Below are 17,470 nucleotides of genomic sequence, written 5' to 3' on the forward strand. Positions count from 1 at the left end.
GGAGGAGGTTGCAGTGAGCCGAGATAGCACCACTGCACTCTGTTATGGGAAAAGGAGCGAAACTCTCTCTCAAAAAAAAAAAAAAAAAAGAAAAAAAAGTGGCAAAAAGAGTAGGCTAGAAGATACTACCTACAATTCCTCTTTTTTTTTTTTCTTTTCTTTTGGATTTCTTGGGAACGATTTCTTCCTAGTTAGACCACCAGTGTTGCATGGTAACCCCATCCATGAAAAGGGCTGGAATATTGAAAAACTGCATGAAACTAAGTTCTGTGGGTCGGGCACAGTGGTTCACGCGTGTAATCCCAGCACTTTGGGAAGCCAAGGTGGCTGGATTGCTTGAGCTCAAGACCTTGAGACCAGCCTAGGCACTATGGTAAAACTCCATCTCTACAAAAGATACAAAAATTAGTTGGGTGTGGTGGCGCATGCCTGTAATTCTAGCTACTCAGGAGGTTGAGGCATGAGAACTGCTTGAACCCAGGAGGTAGAGGTTGCAGGAGCCAAGATCGTGCCACTGCACTCAGCTTTGGCAACAGAGCAAGACTTGGGTCTCAAAAAAAAAAAAAAAAAAAAAAAAAAAAGAACTCTGTTAGTCAAAGAACTTCATAAAAAGTGAAAAAACAAGCTATAAATTAAGAGACAGTTTACTGTGCGCACACATTATATGTGTGTATATATATGTATCTTTATGGATTAGAATCAATAATATATTAAAAACTATTAATTCCTAAATGGAGAAATCATAAATAGACATTTCACAGAAGAAGAAAAAATATACAGCTAACAAATATATGAAGAGATAGTTAATTTCACTAATAAAAGAAACGCAAGCTATACCACAAGATACCATTTCATATCCATTTGATTGAGAAAAAAATTAAGAAATCTGACATTAGTAAGTGCCGAAGAGGATGCAGACCAACGAAAATCATTACACATGGCAAGGGGGTACGACCACTTTGAAACACAGTTTGACATTGTCTTATAAAGTTAAATCTTCACAGACTTTAGGACCCAACAATCCACTCCTAGGTGTATACCCTAGAGCATGCATTCTCAATGGGGGAGATATCACCTCACCAAAGGGGTAAAATTAGTAGGAGAACAGGGTGAGGTGAGCCAGAAAAAAAAAAAGAAATCGGGCCGGGTGCGGTGGCTCACGCCTGTAATCCCAGCACTTTGGGAAGCCGAGGCAGGCAGATCACGAGGTCAGGAAATTGAGACCATCCTGGCTAACACGGTGAAACCCTGTCTACTAAAAATACAAAAAAATTAACTGGGCGTGGGGGTGTGCACCTGTAGTCCCAGCTACTTGGGAGGCTGAGGCAGGAGAGTGGCGTGAACCTGGGAGGCGGGGCTTGCAGTGAGCCGAGATCATGCCACTGCACTCCAGCCTGGGCGACAGTGCGAGACTCCATCTCGGGGGGGAAAAAAAAAGAAATCTTACTCTTTTTATGTATACAGAGTACATAAAGAGGCCAGGCACAGAGGCCATACCTATAATCCCAGCACTTTGGGAGGCCAAGGAGGTGGTACTGCTTGAGCCCAGGAATTCAAGACCACCCTGGGCAACATAGCGAGACTCTGCCTCTATTAAAAAATAAGGAGAATCACTCAAACCTGGGAAGCGGAGGTTGCAGTGAGCCGAGATGGCGCCACTGCACTCCTGTCTGGCGACAGAGTGAGACTTCGTCTCCAAAAAAAAAAAAAAAAAAAATGCACAGGAACATTCTGAGTCATAAAAGTGGAATGGGCTGGGTGCCCTGACTCACTCCTGTAATCCCAGCACTTTGGGAGGCTGAGGCACACTTATGTGTATAAGGTGTATATGAAACATACATAAATTTAGGCTGGGCGTGGTGGCTCACGCCTATAATCCCAGCACTTTGGGAGGCCGAGGTGGTGGTCAGGAGTTTGAGACCAGCCTGGCCAACGTGGAGAAACTCCATCTCTACCAAAAGTACAAAAATTGGCCAGGCGTGGTGGCGGGCGCCTATAATCCCAGCTACTCAGGAGGCTGAGGCAGGAGAATCACTTGAACCAGGAGGTGGAGGTTGGCAGTGAGCCGACATTGCACTACCACACTCCAGCCTGGGCGACAAGAGCAAAAAAAATAAATAAATAAAATATAAATAAATTTTAAAGAGTACATAGAGATATGCAGTATATCTATGGTATTTAAATTTCATTAGAAGAGGAATTATTAGGGGAAAAAAATACTGAAAAAGGTTCCTTAGTGAGGCAACAATGAAAAAAGGTTGAGAAACACTCCCCTAGAGACCCTCTTACACATATGCACCAGAAAACATGTTTAAGAATGTTCGTAACAGCACCATTCATAACACAGGTTGGGTATTCCTTATCCAAAATACTTCGGACTAGAAGTGTTTCAGATTTTGAATTTTTTTCAGATTTTAGAATATCTGCATATACATAATGAGATATCGTAGGGATGGGACCCAAGTCTAAGCAGGAAATTTATGTATGTTTCTTTTTTTTTTTTTTTTTTTGAGACGGAGTCTCGCTCTGTCTCCCAGGCTGGAGTGCAGTGGCACGATGTTGGCTCACTGCAACCTCCACCTCCCCAGTTCACGCTATTCCCCTGCCTCAGCCTCCCGAGTAGCTGGGACTACAGGCACGCCCACCACCATACCCAGCTAATTTTTTTTTTAGAGATGGGGTTTCACCGTGTTAGCCAGGATGGTTTCGATCTCCTGACCTCATGATCCACTCGCCTTGGCCTCCCAAAGTGCTGGGATTATAAGCGTGATCCACGCTCAGCCTAAATTTATGTATGTTTCATATACACCTTATACACATAAGTGTGCCTTAGCCTCCCAAAGTGCTGGGATTACAGAAGTGAGTCAGGGCACCCGGCCCATTCCACTTTTATGACTCAGAATGTTCCTGTGCATTTTTTTTTTTGGAGACGAAGTCTCACTCTGTTGCCAGACTCACTCTGTCGCAAGATCGCAGTGGCGCGATCTCCGCTCACTGCAACCTCCACTTCCCAGGTTTGAGTGATTCTCCTGCCTTAGTCTCCCAAGTAGCTGGCACTACAGGCACACGCCACCATGCCCAGCTAATGTTTGTGTTTTTAGTAGAGACAGAGTTTCACCATGTTGGCCAAGATGGCCTTGATCTCTTTTTTTTTTTTTTTTTTTTTTTTTTTGAGACGGAGTCTTGCTCTGTCGCCCAGGCTGGAGTGCAGTCGCTGGATCTCAGCTCACTGCAAGCTCCGCCTCCCGGGTTCACGCCATTCTCCTGCCTCAGCCTCCCGAGTAGCTGGGACTGCAGGCGCCCACCACCACGCCCGGCTAATTTTTTGTATTTTTTAGTAGAGACGGGGTTTCACCGTGTTAGCCAGGATGGTCTCGATCTCCTGACCTCGTGATCCGCCCGTCTCGGCCTCCCAAAGTGCTGGGATTACAGGCTTGAGCCACCGCGCCCGGCCGGCCTTGATCTCTTGACCTCATGATCCACCCACCTCGGCCTCCCAAAGTGCTGGGATTACAGGCATGAGCCACCATGCCCAGCCGTTCCTGTGCATTTTTTACCTTAATTTCTCCCACTTCACTTTTAAGGTCATTTCTTGTTCTATGGAAGCAGAGAGTAGTCATCATTTACAGATGGCCTTTACATTGAACATAATTTCTGAAGTTTGCATCTTTCCTAAATCTTTTCCCAAAGAATTAAAAAAAAAAAAAAAAAAAATCCCAAGCATTGAAGGAAAGTTGAGAGGGCCTTCCATAGCCTTACCTTCAGCAGGTTTAGGACTTTCTTGCCAAGATCCAGCTCAAAGTTGGCATAATTGGAACCACACATGTCATAGATAAACACGAGTCCATTCCTCTGAGTTTCAAAGCTGTAAATCAATCATTGAACAAAAACATTTGTAAGTAAGAAAATGGATGAGGCAGGTTGAAAGCCTAATGCCAAAACAAAACCCGACAGTATGAAACATCTAGGATCAAAACAACTGCCTGACTGCACATTGGTCTTACAAAAAGATCTCTTATCTTTTGTATCTGCTATGTTTATTAAGGCAGATTTATCCAGATTTACCAAATGCCAAACTCGTAGGTTGAGAATGATCTACAACAACTAAGTTATCAAAATCTGAACTGTTTTCTCCCACCCCTCTGAATCTACCTACCCAAATCCTGTAACATATTCCGTACTCAACCCCAAAGTCTCCTCTTCCATGAAAGTCTCGCTGGTAACTGTAATCAAATATGCTACCGATCATTTTTTCCTTTAAAGCCCCATAAATCTTTCTGTGGATTTTTCTTGTGGCCTTAATATACTCTGTGTAGCCATCTAATTCTATCCTAAAGGACAAGAACTTGTTGTTCAACTCATTACACCCAATAGTCCCTAGCACAGCCCTTAAAAATAAATGGTCACTGAATTGTAATTCAGTAGACTGGAAGCCCATCTCTAAGAAAATGTTTCAGACCTATGGAAAACTGTGTAGAACAAGAATGCCTCTAAGCTCATTGATAGTAAATCTGTCTCTTACGACCCAATAGAGGAAGACAACAAACCCATAAATGGCCTTTGGAAAGCATTCCTAAAAAGTAGATTAAGGCGGCATGGTGGCTCATGCCTGTAGCCTCAGTACTTTGGAAGGCTAAGGAGGGCGGATAGCTTGAGCCCAGGAATTTGCGACCAGGCTGGGCAACATGACAATACCTCATCATGTAGTGACCTGTGCCTATAGTCCCAGCTACCCAGGAGGCTGAGGTGGGAGGGTCGCTTGAGTGAGGAGGTCGAGGCTGCAGTGAGATCATGCCACTGCACTCCAGCATGGGAGACAGAGTGAGATCTTATCTTAAGAAAAAGTAAGGCTGGGCGCAGTGGCTCATGCCTCTAATCCTAGCACTTTGGGAAGCCAAGGCAGCCGGATCGCTTGAACCCAGGAGTTTAAGACCAGCCTGGGCAACATGGCAAGACCATGACTCTATTTAAAAAAAAAAAAAAAAAAAAAGGGAAAGGAAGGAAAAAAAAAAGTAGATTAACAGGTATTAATAGTAAGCCATGGCCGGGTATGGTGGCTCACACCTGTAATCCCCACACTTTGGGAGGCAGAAGCGGGTGGATCACCTGAGGTCAGGAGTTCGAGACCAGACTGACCAATATGGTGAAGCCCCATTTCCACAAAAAATACAAAATTAGCCGGGTATGGTGGCACATGCCTGTAATCCCAACTACTCAGGAGGCTGAGGCAGGAGAATTGCCTGAGCCCAAGAGGCAGAGGTTGCAGTGAGTCGAGACTGTACCACTGCACTCCAGCCAGAGCAACAGAGTGAGACTCCATCTCAGGGGAAAAAAAAAAAAAAGTAAGCCTATTCCCAGACCAAAATTAGGAACATTTGAAGATATAGAAAGTATTCCTCAGTCCAATTTCCCAGATTTATAAAGATTTCTCAAAGATGTACTCTTCCACCAAGCCAGATTCGTACGTATTATATGTGATTTGCAGACCCAAATGGTCATTAGGAATAAATTATTTGATTGGACTACTCACAGATGACAGCAACAGTTTTCACATCTATTTAGAATTGAGAAAATGTTTGGCACAAAATACATTCCTGAAATCTCAAAGTTATTGTTTTTTGTTTTGAGACAGAGTTTCACTCTTGTCACCCAGGCTGGAGTACAATGGCACGATCCCGGCTCACTGCAACCTCCGCCGACCGGGTTCAAGCAATTCTTCTGCCTCAGCCTCCCGAGTAGCTGGGACTACAGGCATGCACCACCACACTTGGCTAATGTATTTTTAGTAGAGACAGGGTTTCGCCATGTTGGCCAGGCTGGTCTTGAACTCCTGACCTTAGGTGATCCACCCACATCGGCCTCCGATGTTGGGATTACAGGCGTGAGCCACCATGCCCAGTCTCAAAGTTATTTTGTATCTTACTATTTTTGCACCAGCACCTCCTGGGAACCTCCATATCTTCATCCCTTTAACAAATTCCAAGGCAGAAGCACCCGCCCATGAGCTAACATTTCAAAAATGTCTAATTCTGAGGTACATGAAAGTTTCTCCAGCAGACTTGGTTTCAACTGGCACCTAATGTGTTACATTAGTGTTAAATCTTTACTCCTTTTTCTTATTTATTTACTTATTTTTAAATTTTTAGTAGAGATGGGGTTTCATTATGTTGCCCAGGCTGGTCCCAAGCTCCTGACCTCAAGTGATCCACCCCCCTCAGCCTCCCAAAGTGCTGGGATTACAGGTATGAGTCACTGCGCCCTACCCTTGACTCCTTTTTCACAACCCAAGAGAGACTATGATCCACGAAGATCCAAGATGCTGTTAAAATGTGTGGCACAGGACAGGTGCAGTGACTCACACCTGTAATCTCAGCACTTTGGGAGACTGAGATGTGAAGACTGCTTGAGGTCAGGAGTTTGAAACCAGCCTGATCAACAGAGTGAAACTCCATCTCTACAAAACAATTTTTAAATTGAACAAGTTTAGTAGTACGTGCCTGTGGTCCCAGCTCCTTGGGAGACAAAGGCAGGAGGATCATTTGAGCCTAGGAGTTGAGGCTACTGTGAGTTATGATGATGCAACTGCACTTCAGCCTGAGCAACAGAGTGAGACCCTGTCTCTTAAATAAAAAGAACGAAACAAAGAAAATGTGTGGCACAATTATTGAATAGGCTATCCAGATCTAGATACTTTCTATTTCTCCATGAGCTCCTAAAGGGTCAAATTCAACTTATGGGCTCTCTGCTCATGACTCCAGCTTGTGGCAGGGGACTAAAACAAAAACAAGTCAGTAAGGGGGCAAAGAGAATTTAAGAAAAAGAAGCTTGGATGCATAATGAATGATCCAGGTTCTATATTCCTAGATCAAAGTGCTCATCCTGTGAAGGCACATAAAACATGAATGCAGTAAGATTTTTACACTTTAGGGTATAGAATAGACAGATAGAATAGACAGATGTGTATATATTACACACATATATATATATACACACACACACTTTTTTTTTATTTGAGACAGAGTTTTGTTCTTGTTGCCCAGGCTGAAGTGCAATAGCGCGATCTCTGCTCACTGCAACCTCCGCCCAAGTTCAAGCGATTCTCCTGTCTCAGCCTCCTGAGTAGTTGGGATTACAGGCACCCATCACCACGCCCGGCTAATTTTTTGTATTTTTAGTAGACATGGGATTTCACCATATTGGCCAGGCTGGTCTCGAACTCCTGACTTCAGGAGATCCAACCCCTTGGCCTCCCAAAGTGCTGGGACTACAGGCATGAGCCACCAGAATATATATATATATTTTAAGACAACATTTTGCTCTGTCGCCCATGCTGTAGTGCACTGGCACAATCATGGCTTATTGCAGCCTCAACCTCCCAGGGCTCAGGTGATCCTCCCAGTTCAGCCTTCTGTGAGTGTCTGGGACTACAGGCAAACTTCACCATGCCCAGCTGGCTAATTTTTAAACTTTTTGTAGAGACGAGGTCTTGCTATGTTGCCCAGGCTAGTCTCGAACTTCTGGACTCAAGCGATCCTCTCACCTGGCCTCCCAAAGCATTGGGATTACAGGCATGAGCCACTGCTCCCAGTTTAAGATTTACAATGGGCCGGGCGCGATGGCTCACGCCTATAATCTCAGCACTTTGGGAGGCCAAGTTGGGTGGATCACGAGGTCAGGAGATCGAGACCATCCTGACTAACATGGTGAAACCCTGTCTCTACTAAAAATACAAAAAAATTAGCTGGGCATGGTGGCCAGCGCTGTAGTCCCAGCTACTCAGGAGGCTGAGGCAGGAGAATGGCATGAATCTGGGAAGCGGAGCTTGCAGTGAGCCAAGAAAGCGCCACTGCACTCTAGCCTGGGGGACAGAGTGAGACTCTGACTCAAAAAAAAAAAAAATTTACAATGACAGCTGACTGATTCCCTACTGAGTTTGATTCCTGAGCTACATGTTACAGAAAACACCAAGAAGTTTAAAACACAGTCCCTGACATTTGTTTTTAAAACACTGAGAAGCCAGATGCAGTGGTTTATGCTTGTAATCTCAGCATTTTGGGAGGCCAGGATGGGAGGATCACTTAAGGCCAGGAGTTCAAGGCTGCAGTGAGCTACAATCATGCTACTGCACTCCAGCCTGGGTGACAAAGCAAGACCTAGTCTCAAAAAAAAAAAAAAAAAAAAAAGGAAAGAAAGAAACTGAGGATAGGAGATCCATGAGAGGCTACCAATGAAACAAGATGGTTACAGATCACTTTGAAGAAGATGGATGATGGATATGTGGATGTTCATGATACCATTCTCTCTCTACATACAGAGATTCAGATATTTTCCATTATATATGTTAAAAAGAAAGTTCCCTGCCCTCAAGAAATGGGTGGTTTCATCATGTTTCCCAGGGCTGGTCTCAAACTCCTGGGCTCAGACAATCTGCCAGTCTCAGCCTCCCAAAGTGCTAGGATTACAGGCATGAATCAATGCACTTGGCCTCAATATAGCACTTCTAAGCCGGAGGACCAGCCAAAGATGCCAAGAGCAGTAAGAAACTGTAAATTGCAAGCACCAGGGAAAAAGAAATAGCAGAACAACAGCGTGAGAGGATAGAAATAACTCTGCCCAAGAGTGAAGAAACCAGGATCTTAGAACCAGCTGGACTAACATGTGATGACTGTAAAAAACTTCTTGGGGCTTGAGTTTAATTGTCAATTGAATTGTAACAATACCATTTACCTTAGCAGGGAGAGAGTGATGACCTGAGCTCGTTCTTTATGCTTATGCACCTGTTTTTATTAAGGATGGTTTTTGCTTAACTTGATACTTTTGGACTTCTCCCTAAATGTTTTTTGTTGTTGTTGTTTGTTTTGTGTGGGCTTTTTTGTGGTTTTTTTTTTTGAGACAGGTCTCGCTCTGTCACCCAGGCTGGAATGCAGTGGCGTGATCATGGCTCACTACAGCCTCACCCTTCTGGGCTCAAGTGATCCTCCCACCTCAGCAACCTCTCCCACCTCCCCCAAGAAGCTGGGACTAAAGGCACACACTACCACACCCAGCTAATTTTTTGTATTTTTATCAGAGACAGGGTTTCACCATGTTGTCCAGGCTGGTCTCAATTCCTGGCCTCAAGTAGGATCCGCCTGCCTCGGCCTCCCAAAGTGCTAGGATTATAGGCGTGAGCCACTGCGCCTGGCCAAAAGTTAAATTTAAAAAAAATTTTTCATAATCTGCATTTCTTTTTTGTATGTTTTATATTGGCTATATTAATGTGGTAATTAATGTTTATTATTTATAAATATAGATTTGTGAATTTTTACTTGTTCTTCACTACTAGAAATGTGCAAAAAGTTTGGAGTTTTGTATTTTTTAAATTTGCCTGCCCATAGAGACAGGAAGGTCCAGAAAGTAATGACCTTCCCATTATATTCCCCACAGGGCTAATACCTTGTGTAGCATGTAAAATACTAATTTGGGGCCAGGCATGGTGGCTCACGCCTGTAATCCCAGCACTTTGTGAAGCTGAGGTGGTTGGATTACCTGAGGTCAGGAGTTCGAGACCAGCCTGGCCAATGTGGTGAAACCTAAAAATACAAAAATTAGCTGGGCATGGTGGCAGGCACCTGTAAGCCCAGCTACTTGGGAGGCTGAGGCAGGAAAATTGCATGAACCCGGGAAGTGGAGGTTGCAGGGAGCTGAGATCACACCACTGCTCACTGCTCTTCAGCCTGGGTAACAAGAGCAAAACTCTGTCTCAAAAACAAAACAAAACAAAACAAAAAAACCTCATTTGGGAATACAGCTTATTGTTAAAACACCATTCTGGAAAGAAGGATTGCTCACCTGGCTTCCCATTTATGGATATCTCAATCCTGACTTCATTGTCAGTTGAGTTTAAATCTATGTGATCAGTCTTATTACTCAGAAGACTTTATTAACTTGAGGTTTTATAAAGAGAACATAAAAAGATTGAGACTGATTAAATCTATGTTATGGAATTTTATAAGACTCAGTATAAAATGGATATGAAATCCCAAATACTATAGAAGACAGTTCTGTTTTTCATGCTTAGACCCTCCTTACTAAGGAATACTAAGAGAAGGTAAAGCCCTAAGTAAGATGTGGTTACAAAACATGTCCATTTCTCCTTGGTGTTGACTCTGAGCCTTTGTCCCTTGCTTCTACTGCCCCACAAACATCTGGTGTGGATATGGTTGATGGCTTCCTCCTTGGAGGCCCTTCTGCTTTTAGAGAGCTCTCTATCTCTGTTAATTCCAATTGCTCTAAGTTCAGACTTCCCCAGGATTTCCTTAAGTTTCTTTAACTTGAGCACTCTCTTTTCTTTTTTTTTTTTTTTTTTTTTTTTTGAGACGGAGTCTCGCTCTGTCGCCCAGGCTGGAGTGCAGTGGCCGGATCTCAGCTCACTGCAAGCTCCGCCTCCCGGGTTCACGCCATTCTCCTGCCTCAGCCTCCCGAGTAGCTGGGACTACAGGCGCCTGCCACCGCGCCCGGCTAATTTTTTGTATTTTTAGTAGAGACAGGGTTTCACTATGGTCTCGATCTCCTGACCTCGTGATCCGCCCACCTCAGCCTCCCAAAGTGCTGGGATTACAGGCGTGAGCCACCGTGCCCGGCGCACTCTCTTTTCTTAATTACACATTGCTTAAAGGAACTTCCTTGCTCCTTTAAGAACCTGGGTTCTGAGTTATTTTATCTGTGTATCTTCTGCTGGGCTGCCCTGTCTCCCAGAAGACTTCTAGATGGAACTGTAGCACTGGTTGATAGAAAAGTATATGCTGTTTACCAATCCATTTTTTTTTCTTTTTTTTTTTGAGACGAAATCTCGCTCTGTCACCCAGGCTGGAGTGCAGTGGCATGATCTCGGCTCACTGCAAGCCCCGCCTCCCAGGTTCATGTCATTCTCCTGCCTCAAGCAATCCGCCCACTTCAGCCTCCCAAAGTGCTGGGATTACAGGTGTGAGCCACTGCACCCAGCCCTCCCCTGAATGTTGAGTCTCAAAATCCTCTGAACTAAATGGCATTATTCCTGTTATGCAGACAAAGAAACTGAGGCCCTAGAGGGTTCTGATATGAGCAAAAAGAACCAGCACAGGTCACCTACCCTTCATTCTCTTCCAATAAGTAGTTTTCCATACACTGAAGATTGCCGATAATTGACTTTCTCAGCTTCTGTTTTCCTGACATAGAGCCAAGGTGGTAAAGAGAACACCCACCGGCCAGGCGCGGTGGCTCAAGCCTATAATCCCAGCACTTTGGGAGACCGAGGCAGGCAGATCACGAGGTCAGGAGATCGAGACTACGTTGAAACCCCATCTCTACTAAAAATAAAAAAAATTAGCCAGGCGCGGTGGCAGGTGCCTGTAGTCCCAGCTACTCGGGAGACTGAGGCAGGAGAATGGCGTGAACCTGGGAGGCAGAGCTTGCAGTGAGCTGAGATCACACCACTGCACTCCAGCCTGGGTGACAGAGCAAGACTCCGTCTCAAAATAAAAATAAAAATAAAAATAAAATAAAATAAAAAAAAGAACACCCACCATCTTGATAATGCCTGCAAACATGCCGCATCCTGAAGGACAGGGACTGTTTTCTATTCATAGCATTGCCCAGGGCACATCCTAGGAGAATGGTGAAGGCACTGCTGAATTTAATCAAGTAAAAAACTGTCACTTTCCTACCTGCATGTAGAATACCTAAAAAATAGTCTCAGTGCTTACCTATCCACAGCTCTGTCTAGCAAGTAAAACAGAGCCTGAAGTACCACATGTTGGACTGACTTGTGGGGATGATGCAACCTGGCAGTAAAGAGGGCAATGGAGGCTCCTGTTGGGTCCCGAACATTCTAAAGCAAATAAAACAAGAAACATTTTAAAAAATCAAATAGAAAATCACAGCAATTACTAAGACATACACTGGATAAGGGTTTGATACATGTAGAAAACAGATGCTAAGAATAATTCCCTGACTTCACCAATTGCTCCCCAAAGGGAAGAATGTTAATATCATCCCTTGCCTGATTCTCTCAGGACTCCCTGGACCATATTTCTGTGACAAGAAAAAAAAAAACACACATTCTCTTTGCTCTTCAACTGCAGACAGATCAAAGGATGGCTCTGCACTGGCTTCCTAGCTAACTTCCCTGGCAGAATGGCAAAAGAAACAAGCAGCAGCAGAGAACCAGGGAACAGGATCATGATTTCCACCCTCTGCCTTAAAAGTGCCATTGTATGTTTACTTGAAAGGCTGAGGTCTCAACTAAGTGGAGAGCTTGCGTTAAGTATGGAAGCATGGGTGTCTGACACATTGCATACCTATCCCAAAGACCATGATTAACCTTAATGGACCAACTGAAGAAACTTTTCTAAGTCTACTGTACAACTGATTTTCCATAATTTAATTATTCAATTATCATTCATAACTGTAATTACTAGAAACTATTAGTAATTCAGTTGTTACTAAAATAATTTTATACCAAACTGCATGGCTGTTTCACATCTGCTCCTAACTGTGGAGACTCTCTAGATTCAGGATAAGGTATATAGGAACAAAGTCCAAACAGGACACCAGTTAAAAAAGGAAGTAATAAGGCCCTACGAGATAGGGTCCCTAAACACTCACTAAGATGGTGAATTTTCCACTGAGGATCTCAGAACGAAGAGGTTCCTCATGAGGTTTCAGCTTCACAATGCCTTCCTTCCTTCGCGTTTCCTAAAAAGGAAGCATTCCAAAATGTATTAATATGAAAATACTGTATATTCAGGACAGTGCCATGTAACCACCAAATCTCAGAGATAAGGTGGTTATCAGTGAGTGAATGAATTATAAATTTCATAACTAAATAAATTTCGTAACTAACTCTACTTCATTTAGTTGAACTAGAATTCAACTAAATGGGCCGGGTGCGGTGGTTCACGCCTGTAATCCCACCACTTTGGGAGGCTGAGGCAGGCAGGTCACCTGAGGTCAGGAGTTCCAGACCAGCCTGGCCAACATGGTGAAACCTTGTCTCGGCTATTAGCCTGGCATGGTGGTGCGTGCCCATAATCCCAGCTACTCAGGAGGCTGAGGCAGGAGAATCGCTTGAACCCAGAAGGTGGAGGTTGCAGTGAGCCAAGATAGCACCACTGCAACTCCAGTCTGGGCAACAGAATGAGACTCTGTCTCAAAAAAAAAAAAACAAAAAACAAAAAGAATTCAGCTAAATGAATAATGAAGTCAACTAAATGGATTATGAATTTCTTTGTAACCTGCCTCCAAGCCAGCCAAGCATTTTCAGAATTCCTGTCCAACTCTACTTTATCAGCCCCTCAGGTAGGGTATTTTTCTCTGACTCAGTAAGAATCCTAATCCTAACCCTGAAGAGTAACCAGTATGTTACATTCAGGTGCAGGATCAAGGTTCTTAAACATGCAGCAGCACTGACATGGTACCAGGACACTAAAATATGGACCTCAAAAATGTCTGGACGCATACATCCTCACACATTTTCTAGGTTTAGGCCTCTCCTATGTTTAAATAGGAGTCTTCTCTCCACCTGATATTGTCTCCAACAGCAGCTACGACGACTTCATTTTCCTCACTCTGATGACCAGATTCTTTTTTTTTTTTTTTCAATCAAGACCGAGTCTCACACTGTCACCGAGGCTGGAGTGCAGTGGCATGGTCTTGGCTCACCGCAACCTCTGCATCCAAGATACTCTCTTGCCTCAGCCTCCTGAGTAGCTGGGATTACAGGCACATGCCACCATGCCTGGCTAATTTTTGTACAGACGGGGTTTTGCCATGTTGCCCAGGCTGGTCTCGAACTCCGGGGCTGAAGTGATCTACCTGCCTCGGCCTCCCAAAGTGCTGGAATTACAGGTGTGAGCTACCGCACCCTGCCTCTTCAGTCCTCCTCTTAAATGACAAGGTTGACCACTTACATTTCCTTTCTCCAGAGACATTCTCTACCTTTACATATCGATAACAAAAAAAAAATATTATCTTGGTTTGTCCTATTTCATCAACTGCTTGTTTTTTTTTTTGTTTTTTTTTTTTTGAGGCGGAGTCTTCACTCTGTCGCCCAGGCTGGAGTGCAGTGGCACCATCTCGGCTCACTGCAAGCTCCGCCTCCCGGGTTCGCGCCATTCTCCTGCCTCAGCCTCCCGAGTAGCTGGGACTACAGGTGCCCGCCACCACGCCCGGCTAATCTTTTTTTTTGTATTTTAGTAGAGACGGGGTTTCACCGTGTTAGCCAGGATGGTCTCGATCTCCTGACCTCGTGATCCGCCCATCTCGGCCTCCCAAAGTGCAGGGATTACAGGCGTGAGCCACCGCGCCCGGCCCAACTGCTTGTTTTTAAACCTCTTAGGCTGGGGACGGTGACTCACGCCTGTAATCCCAGTACTTTGGGAGGCTGAGGTGGGCAGATCACTTGAGCTCCCTCCCTCCCTCCCTCCCTCCCTCCCTCCCTTCCTTCACAGAGTCTCACTCTGTTGCCCAGGTTGGAATGCAATAGTGTGATCTCGGCTCACTGCAACCTCCACTTCTTTGGTTCAAGTGATTCTCCTTCCTCAGCCTCCTGAGTAGCTGGAAATGTGGGTGCCACTACACCCAGCTAATTTTTGTAGTTTTAGTAGAGATACGGTTTTGCCATTTTGGTCAGGTTGGTCTCAAACTCCTGACCTCAAGTGATCCACCTGCCTTGGCCTCCCAAAGTGCTGGGATTAAAGGCATGAGCCACTGCACCCAGCCCTAGTCTCTCTTTCTAAATAGTAATCTCTGCCCCTGGAACACAGTAAGTATAAAATAAGTATCTGTTGAGTAAATGAATAAATATTGAATGAGTTGGTCCACAACATAGATGTAACCGAACTTCAGTTAAGCTAATCCTAGTGCTTGTTATCCCAGTTTTTTTTTTAGGGAGATTTTGTATTTCTTTAGAAGGATTCTGACCCCAAAGTAACATGCTGTATAGTGTTTTATCAAAGACACTACAAACTGAGAAAGCAAACAGAAGCACAAAACCAAAGTGTGTGCCCCCTCAAAAAACAAAAATCAAAACAAAGTAAAATCCAGATGCCGCTACATTTGCATAAAGATGCTTTAAGATAATGGACCTAGCTAAATGCAGTTGCTCTTCTTTTCCAGGGTTAAAACTTCCCTTCCTAAAAATAAAAAAAATAAAAAAATAAAATAAAAAACAACTTCCCTTCCTAAACTGCCCACTAAGCTCAGCATTCATCTGAATGGCAAGTTTCTAAAAGCCCTAGACATCCTAAAAACCAACAGATGTTCATGTGGCCAGAGTCCAGTGAAAAGAGCTAGGATTAAAATTCTAGGAAGGGTGAACCCCTGTCCTGCCACCAGGATGCTGTCAGGCTACTTCCTCCATCTCAATCATTAGATGTGGCATCCTGGTGTACAATCAAAACTTAGATACAAAAGTAGTGACTTCCAGCAGCTGCCTTGCCCAGCTTCAGCTCTCACAAAGGCTCCTAGATATGGATTCATTTTTTATGGGAGTGGGGAGGAACACTTAGAGAACCGATGTGTGTGTCGAGCATGATAGGGACAACAGCAACACTAAGCCCAACTGCCACAGGTCTAGTCCACCCCTGAGCAACATACTCTGTAGGAGTGGAACAATTCTATGGCACGGAGCACATCAAACTTCCTTGCCATGAGGAACTTGACAGCCACATTCCAAGACAGCGGGGAAACATTGTACTGAACTGTCCACTTGTTAATCTCTTCGAGAAACTGCTTGGTAGCCTGTTTGACAAAGAAAGAAAGAATAATTAGTAAGAAGAGAATATATTTATGGAGTCAAAAAACAAACAAGTAAAAACTATCATCCCTTCCCCAAGCAAGTCTGAACCAGTTTGCTACAGGGAGCAGAGAAAGACAAACAAAAAGGTAGAAACAGGTCTGAAACTGAAATAGTTAAAATTTGTATAATTCAGTGAAGCCAGAAGCCAGATCTAGGTTCAGAGAACAGGACTTAGCACAGGTATGCATGAAAAAATGAGGGGGGAGAAGAGCTATCCTGAATGAAATGCAAATTACTGGTCCCAAAGCAAAAAAAAAAAAAAAAAAGCTGGGAGGCCACATTTTGGGAGGTGGAAGCAGGAGGATCACTTGAGGTCAGGAGTTCAAGACCAGCCTGACCAACATGGTGAAACTCCATCTCTACTAAAAACACAAAACTAGCCAGACGTGGTGGTGCATGCCTGTAGTCTCAGCTACTTGGGAGGCTGAGGTAGGAGAACTGCTTAAACCCAAGAGGCAGAGGTTGCAGTGAGCTGAGATCACGCCATTGTACTCCAGCCTGGGCAACAAGAGCAAAACTGTCTCAAAAAAAAAAAAAGAAAAAAAAAAAGAAAAGTGGCCAGGCCTTCCAAAGGATTATTCCCTAATACACAGTGTAGTATAGCAGTCTCAGCTGCTGCTTTGGTCCCACAAGCCAATTGGACACAGCAAAAGAATCAGAAAATGGTTTTGGCTTTGGAATTTGAAACCAATAAAACTATTAAGAAGAATTTAACAAATCAAAAGAGCAGCTATTCTTTGTGCTGACTGACCCCACCGCACCTTTTCATGCTTTACATGGCAACCCCAAAACTGGATACTAGTATCCACAGTCAGTAATAGCCCCTCTGGATAGTGGTTTTGGAAAGGGGAGGAAATTTTTCATTTTTACTGTCTGAGCCAGGCTGGCAAGATGCCTGCTTCCAGAACTGTTTCTGTCTCTCAACTAATTCATGTTCATTTATGTACTCTCACCCTATTTCTCCTTACATTATAACCAATTTCCTTTTTAGACAAACTACTTTTCTCTTTCTTCATTTTAGAATGATTTAAATTGGGATTTTTATTTTTTTCTTTTTTTGAGACAGGGTCTCACTCTGTGACCCAGGCTGGAATGTAGTGGCACAATCTTGGCTCACTGCAGCTTCAACCTCCTGGGCTCAAACAATCCTCCTGCCTCAGCCTCTCGAGTAGCTGGGACTATAGCCATTGCATGTGTCACCATACCCAGTAATTTCTTTGTTATTTTTAGTAGAGACAAGGTCTCACTACATAGCCCAGGATTGGTCTCAAACTCTGGGGCTCAAGAGATCCTCTCACTATCCCTCTCAAAGTGCTGGGATTACAGACATGAGCTGCTGCCCTCAGCATTTTTTTTTTTTTTTTTTTTTTTTGAGACAATGTCTCACTCTGTCACCCAGCAGACTGGAGTGCAGTGGCACAATCACTGCTCATTGCAGCCTTAAACTCCTGGGCTCAAGGGATCCTCCCGTCTCCGCCTTCTGAGTAGCTGTGACTACAGGTGCATACCACCACACCTGGGTAATTTTTTTGACTTTTTTGTAGAGACGAGGACTCCCTCTGTTGGCCAGGCTGGTCTTGAACTCCAGTGCTCAAGTGATCATTCCATCTTGCGTTCCCAAAGTGCTGGGATTGCAGCTGTGAGCTAAATTAG

At 44.1% G+C, this 17,470-nt stretch overlaps 1 protein-coding gene and 1 long non-coding RNA gene across 4 annotated transcripts in view; one reads left to right on the top strand and one right to left on the bottom strand.

The window, feature by feature from the left end:
• The window catches only part of LOC144330002 (uncharacterized), a 40,589-nt gene extending 25,573 nt beyond the window's left edge, over positions 1–15,016 (top strand). The window contains exon 2 of the long non-coding RNA XR_013395809.1: positions 14,784–15,016. This is a non-coding gene — a long non-coding RNA (uncharacterized LOC144330002). The remainder of the gene's footprint in view (positions 1–14,783) is intronic.
• PTPN9 (protein tyrosine phosphatase non-receptor type 9) overlaps positions 1–17,470 on the bottom strand; it is a 110,465-nt gene that overhangs the window by 43,257 nt on the left and 49,738 nt on the right. For all 3 annotated transcript variants that reach the window (XM_015142756.3, XM_077939908.1, XM_077939907.1), the window contains exons 2-5: positions 15,616–15,759; positions 12,625–12,714; positions 11,724–11,848; positions 3,760–3,865 (exon numbers count right to left, since the gene is read on the bottom strand). In XM_015142756.3, coding sequence (XP_014998242.1) covers positions 3,760–3,865; positions 11,724–11,848; positions 12,625–12,714; positions 15,616–15,759 — 465 coding nt within the window. The remainder of the gene's footprint in view (positions 1–3,759; positions 3,866–11,723; positions 11,849–12,624; positions 12,715–15,615; positions 15,760–17,470) is intronic.

Source organism: Macaca mulatta, chromosome 7 (assembly GCF_049350105.2).
Source record: "Macaca mulatta isolate MMU2019108-1 chromosome 7, T2T-MMU8v2.0, whole genome shotgun sequence".
NCBI classification, from domain to species: domain Eukaryota; kingdom Metazoa; phylum Chordata; class Mammalia; order Primates; family Cercopithecidae; genus Macaca; species Macaca mulatta.